This window comes from Antrostomus carolinensis, unplaced genomic scaffold, assembly GCF_000700745.2.
Source record: "Antrostomus carolinensis isolate BGI_N321 unplaced genomic scaffold, ASM70074v2 scaffold3358, whole genome shotgun sequence".
In the NCBI taxonomy this organism is placed as follows: Eukaryota; Metazoa; Chordata; class Aves; order Caprimulgiformes; family Caprimulgidae; genus Antrostomus; species Antrostomus carolinensis.
The window spans coordinates 38748-45731 of NW_010333520.1; the positions used below are offsets into that span (position 1 = coordinate 38748).

At 37.6% G+C, this 6984-nt stretch overlaps 1 protein-coding gene across 1 annotated transcript in view; it reads right to left on the bottom strand.

Annotated features, from left to right (window-relative positions):
- Positions 1-768: 768 nt before the first annotated feature.
- Positions 769-6984, bottom strand: part of LOC104529531 (vacuolar protein sorting-associated protein 13B-like) — an 8585-nt gene continuing 2369 nt past the window's right edge. The window contains exons 2-3 of the mRNA XM_010173870.2: positions 2180-2323; positions 769-933 (exon numbers count right to left, since the gene is read on the bottom strand). Coding sequence (XP_010172172.1) covers positions 880-933; positions 2180-2323 — 198 coding nt within the window. The 3' untranslated portion in view covers positions 769-879. The remainder of the gene's footprint in view (positions 934-2179; positions 2324-6984) is intronic.

Consider the following 6984-nt stretch of genomic DNA (forward strand, 5'->3'; position numbering starts at 1 on the left):
ACAATGACACAGCAGCAGAGAAAAGGCACAGATGCACAAAAGCATTCCCAAGGGGCCGACATGTTCCAAAAACATAAAAAAGGAGAGAGGTTGTTGCTCACAAAAATCTACAGCGTAGAGTACACTGGACAACAGCTTCAAACAACGCCATGTATTTTAAACCCCCTACATCTTCAAAATAGACACTATTTGAAACAGCTCCCTTCCAAAGAACACACATCACACTAAGCTGAAGTCAGAAATTTTATTTTATGCTCAGGTGAAATTATGCATGTGTTCATTACAAGTTTCACCTGAGGAAGGGAATGCAGAATTAAGCCAATACATTTTCGAGAGCTAAAATAAACTTTCTTGCTAATTATGCTCTTTGCTGATACGAAGTTCTTGGCAGAACAGTTCCAGTTGGAGCTAAATTCACTGAAAGTTCATTATACTACCATTTTCCACAGAAATATTCTATTTCATTCAGGTTTTTTTATTCACTCACTACAGAGATTTTTATGACAACTTCAGATAAATACACTGTCACACTGAAAGTTAGAACACAAGAATTCATCAAAACACTTTATTTTTATAAAACACTTTCAAATAGTAATTTAAGAAATAAAATTCAAGTTGTCAACTTTTTAAACCGTATCCTCAGAAAACAGCACAGAAGTGTTTTCATTTGCATTCTTGTTAAAGATAATCCTTTTATGGCACAGACCCAAATTTTATCCTCCTGAGTGTACACACCACTGAATAATTTGTTCAAATGTCAGTTGCAATTTTAAAAAAATCCCTTCCTGCCTCTGAATGTTAAACATCTGTAACAAATACTTGTTTTGAGAGTGCTTTACATTCATGACACTTGACCTTTTGCTGTATGCACCACAAAATTTAAGTTTCAAATACCAAGCGAGCAGGAAATCTGATCATTCCAGCAGTAGCCATCTGCATGGTCCAATATCAAGTATTAGTTCTGGGTTGCACAAAGTCAGAGGCTACAAATCTTTTTCTGCAACTTCTATAATTAGTTGTAATTTGCTGCTTCTAAAACACATTTCTCATGGAACATCTGGCCCTGAAATCTTACCTTAACATTAAAAAAGTACTTAGCATTTGGCTGTTGGTGTGTGTACACATGTGTAAGTACTGAATGCAAGCATATGCTTTGTGAGTGGCATACCTAGGACTAGAGATTTCTACTCCAGCAACAAAAGCTTTTTAGCTACAGAACTGTAAAAGAATATTACAAGAAATATCAAACACAAAAGTGTTTTTCAGTGTTCTTGCTGCCTTATATGTAATAATTGATGTTAAATGTTAACAGCTCATCAAGCACCCTACCAAACACTTGAGAGCTTTGCACAAATTGGAATTTTCATTTGCATGATACTTAATATAACTGGAGGACTCTATGTTGAAATTAGAATGTGAACAAGGTTAAAAAAAACCAAAAAAAACCCACAAAACCTCTCTAGAGTTAAAGCACTACGATTCAAAAAAAAAACAAAAAACAAAAACAAAAAACCACCCCAAAGTTCAACATTAACATAGCCAAGTACATTTTGTTCACTAAGACTTATAACAAGATTGAGCCACTGCATATTTCAGCTTCATTGTGTCAGAAGGAAATCTTTCCTGAGCCTGTGAAATGGTGTAATGGACTAATTATTGCAAGCAACTAAACAAAAAGCCCTTTGACACCCTCACACATGAGAAGTCTTCCAAGTACACTCAAGCAAGTACTATAACTTCTAAAGGGAAGACAGAATTACACTGTCAGATCTTTAAAGCACTCCTTCAATAATAACAACACATAGCTTGAAAAATGCCCAGTGGCCAGTGGCGCCGCACACAGCTGTCTCAAGTAACCAGCACTGCTTCTTGGGAGACAGAAGCACAGAGGATGCTACATTTATCTTGAAATCCATTTTTTGTCTAGTCATAGGAAAATTCCGGCACAGCACTATTAACGTGCTTTTACATCTGCAAGAACACAGTTACAGCTCATAAAGAATTAAAAATATACATAAAGGAAGATACTAGCCATGATAAGAATAACAATATTAGCCTCTCTGAAAGTAACAAGGACTGTAACTTCACATGACAGCTTGGCTTTAAAGGAAGTGACCTATAGAAGCTATTATTATCATCAACTTCTCCATGTTAGAAAAGCATTCATCACATTTCTTACCTGAGCTCCATCCTTTAATTTCAAGATGCATTCCATTGTATTTATCGTGATGACAACTGGTTCTGATCCCAATTTTGTCCATGGCACATGAATCCGAAGTTCATGAATATGCCCGCTTAAAAAAGTAAATGGTAGTTTCAGCTCCTAACAACAACAAGAAGAGTAGTGAATTAACTACTGAAACATATCAAAATTCAAGGCACATTTGTAACTTAAAATAGTACGGTTCTAGCACAAAACAGAAGTTCAAAATTTATTCTCGCTCCCCAAATCAGCAGTGTGCCATGGGCCTTGGCAACTGGCTTTATAATCACTCGCACACTTAAATTACAATTAGTCTGTTCAAATGAGACATTTGGATTATCACGTCCTTGATAATAAAAATACATTTAAAACCACCTCTCTTGCATGAAGCTACTGCAAAATGGGTCACTATTCAAGGGACAAGTAGAAATTAACCAGGTGAAAGTAAATACTTAAACTGATATCCAACCTGCATTATTCTGAAGAATAAAAAATTGAAATTAAACATTGACAAAGCCACTGCAAGGCAACTTCTTGCCAAATATTTTAGTTGTTGAGTTGCATCTTTGAGTTGTAAGAGCTCTGTCCTCTTAAGATTGACTTATTGTTGCCCCATTCACATCAAACTGCCCAGTAAATACAAAGTTATTTAATTCTTCTTCATTGGCAAAATCAGACTCCTCTCACCAAGGCCTAACATGGGTGTCACGCTGCTTTAAAACAGGAAGGAGTCAGTGCAGAACTCCTACCAAAGGCCTGGCACTCCCCCTGGTCAGTGCACAGATCACACCTCTATAGGGCAGCCCCAGCGGGCCAGCTGCTGCATGCAGAGTCAGCAGAGGTGCCAAGGTTTAGATAAATACTTTGGATACAAAATGTTGACACTTTCCTGGTAGCTCCAGGCAGTCTCCTGGGAAGCACCAGCTTAATGATTCTCAGACGGAATGGTCTGGCTGGACTGACCCAGGTTAGTCCCAGGACTAGAAACCAAGATATAGAATAATGAAAATAAGTGCTTAGTGCAAAACAAAGAAACAATATTTGATATCATGTCAGAGTTCTAGGACAGCATTCCCAATATTAAGCATAATAATTAATAATGATGTTTCAATGATGATGTATCTTCTTACATTTCTGATCTTCTATTCTGACTTTTTTTACTATAAAGGTTTAAAGTTTTAATGGGGAAAAAAACAACAGATGCCTTCACTTGGAGTTGCTTATAGCCTGGTGTTTGTGTTTTCATCTTAAATGCTGGGAACTACAGGTGTGAATCTTCTCAGGTTGAGAAAGAAGTGAATCTAAGCCTCCTAGATGATGGCTGATAGTTTTGGCCATTAGAACAGAACATTTTCAGTTGGTACACAGTTTCAATTGACCTACAGTGATCATCAGGTCCAACTGCATGACCACTTCAGGGCTGACCAAAAGCTAAATCATGTTGTTAAGGGCATTATCCAAATGCTTCTCAAAGACAGGCACAGGACATGGAACCACCCTCTCAGTAAAGAAATGCTTCCTAATGTCCAGTCTAAACCTCCCCCAATGCAGCTTTGAACCCTTCCCACACGCCCTGTCACTGAATCCCAGGGAGAAGAGATCAGCACCTCCCTCTCCACGTCCCCTCCTCAGGCAGCTGTAGAGAGCAATGAGGCCACCCCTCAGCCTCCTTTTCTCCAATCTAGGCAAACCCAAAGTCCTTAGCTGTTCCTCACAGGACATTCCTTCCAGCCTTTTCACCAGCTTTGTTGCCCTTCTCTGGACACATTCAAGGACCTTCACACCCTTCTTAAATTGTGGGGTCCTGAGCTGCACACAGTGCTCAAGGTGAGGCTACAACAGGACAATCGCCTCTTTTGACCAGCTGGTTGTGCTGTTTGGTGCCCCCCAGGATGAGGTCTGCCCTCTTGGCTGCCAGGGCACAGTGCTGGCTTGTACTGAGCTTATTGTCACCCAGCACCCCCAGGTTCTTAACTGTTGTGTTTCTTAGTAAACTCAGGGACATAAATCTTTGTTCAGGACTCCAGAATTTATCTGGCAAAAATGGGCAACCCAGGGATTTAAAACCCTTTGTACATTGGCTCAGTTTAGGTACTTACATGCTTCGACTCGGTACTCCTGTGAATTAGTAGAAGTTAAATAGAGCAGGTCCATGTTCAAGGACAGGTTGTATACTTTGCACCATCCCAGTGACAACAGCTGCTAATAGGAGCAATTCTCAGGAACACTCTCTCCATTCTGCAGCTGATACCTCCTCAGCCTTTCTACTGGTACTACAAAAAAGTTCATCTTGCATTCAAGAGCAGATGAAGTATATCAACTGCTGACGAAATCTTCAGGTAAGACAATTGCACACAGTTATAGCTCTATTTTTTGCAAAGTACAGCTTTCAGCTTGTAAATTTGTATTTGGGGTTTAATGAGCTTTCATTAAAAAAGCACACCCGTCTCATGACAGGGAAACTCTTGGCTCCTGCCTCGGCCATGTTTACACAAAGTCACATCTAATTTCAAGTTGCCATTGATGACAGTTACAGACTTTCTCATAAAACCAGTTTGAAGAAAATTGTTAATTTGTTTTTACAGTGTTTTTTCTTCATCTCATTCACTAATATACTGAAGGATTTTAGCTAAAGGCCTCTCTCCTAAAAATTCAGTCTTACTCTTACAATCAACAGAAATAAAATATTAATCCAGACAGTTTCAGTTCAGCTACTGAAAAGCAAGTACTGGGCAATACAGCTACAGATGTTGCTACACTGATCGTACAACAGATGAAAAAGTGCCCCATGTTCAACAGCTTTGCGAGGAGGCCACAGAAATAAATTATTTTAAAAATATGCAATCTAAAAATACATTACAACTTAAGAGACAATGCTTTCATTAATAAAGACAGCAAACTATCACTATTAACAGTAATAGAAATAAATTCCCTTTCCAGACCTGCAGATAGGTGATTTTTAGGTCACTCATCAATACCACAATGTCTATTTAGATCCTGACTTGTGTTCACAAGTGAAAGCTGTGAGTTTACTTCAAAAGGCATCCTAGAATAGATCTTTTTACACTATTTTCTGGATGGATTTAAACATTCTCATTTTTGTCTAGTTAACTGTAAAATATTGAAAGAAACAGAAGTAGGAATTCTTTCAAAACGAGGTGTTACAACAAAATGCACAGCATATTTAGAAGACATAGTTCTTTTTCAAAAGGAATTTAGACACAAATGTTGCCTGACGTTATCCTAATTGCATTAGCAAGTTTCCTTAAAGCAATGCAGAGAAGTCTTTGTTGGGCTATTTCAATAGACAAGACAAAAGAAATGTGTGCCAAATTTAGTAACTTGTTCATAACACAACATAACAAAGAACATTTTTATTCCTCTTCCTTTCCTGTGCAATCTTTCACCTTTCATCAAGCACTGGAAGAAATTCTTAACACATCTTTTGTACATATGACTTGTTAGACTTTACATTTTAGATTTTACATTTGCATCATATAAGTCTTCCAAAAAATTATGATATGGCTGAAAACAAACTGCTGGGCTTGACACATAAATAACTGACTGACATAAATAACTGACTGACATAATGCAAGACTGCAGACTAGATGACCATAATTCCCTTCACATAAAAGTTGCCAGAAGTACTTAAAAGGCTTTTCCATAAAACAATGTTTAAATATTAATTTTAAAGTTTAATTACAAAATACTTCCTTGAAGTAGTTTTTGTACAATGTGCCAGTTATTATGCCTAGATGGAGAATTTCTTGGATGCTTAGTCTTCTAGTAATTGAATTATCCAGGACAGGAAAAAAAAATAATATCAAAATTGTATTAGATTTAATTTTCAACTAAAGATTATAACTGGCTATTCAAAGAGTGACATAATTATGTACAAAAGCTACATTGTACCTAGAAGGTTGAACCTGAGTACAAACTAGTACCCACCTTTTACTACAGAACTGATATTGTCAAAAGAAAAAAAAAAAGAAAGGAAGGGCACAGGGGAAAGACAGACCTTAAGAGTTATTGCAGTAACTTTCAGCTTAGTTTAATAAGAGCATATAAAAACATACATAAATATACACAAAAATATGCAAAGTACTTTCAGGTACTGAAATGTTCTCTTTGGGTTTGATAAATCTGTCAACAACTATATTACATTTGATTTCAAAAGGTATTGGTTCCAACTTGGTGCCAAAAATAAAGTAAGATCTTCCAGAAGACAGACAGCAGTTTGTGCTCTGTTCTCATCTGTTCTTTGGGATTCTATTTGGTGGCCCTCAAGAGCACAACATGACATGGGAACATTAACATCACCTTAAGTGCAAGGAGCAAGGGGAGAAAGCACAAACTTGTTCCCCAATCTACTCTATTTGTCCAGGTAGTTTGGCACCTATCCTAATGTTCCCAAATAATCATGTATAGTTCCACAAAAGCTGGAATCCTCTGAACATGTTTAAGGCTCCAGTCAAATATGTCTATGGCATGTGCATTTGTATCCAAAGCCAAAAGCCTGAAATTAAGGCTGCATTCATGCCTGAAAAGGAACAGGGAATCGGGCTGGGGATAACAGCCCAGGACAGAAAGGATGTGAGAAGAGCAGAGCAGTTAAGTTGACTAGTTTTGGTATCATGAATCCATTCAGGCAGAGAACTTAAACAAAATAATGTTTACTAGTAATTTTTAGAGACACTAGCTTTTCAAGGGAGCTCCCTGCCAGCTGCAAAGGCTTGAGGGTGTTGTATTACCACATACTACATACTCAAAGAGTTTTTCTG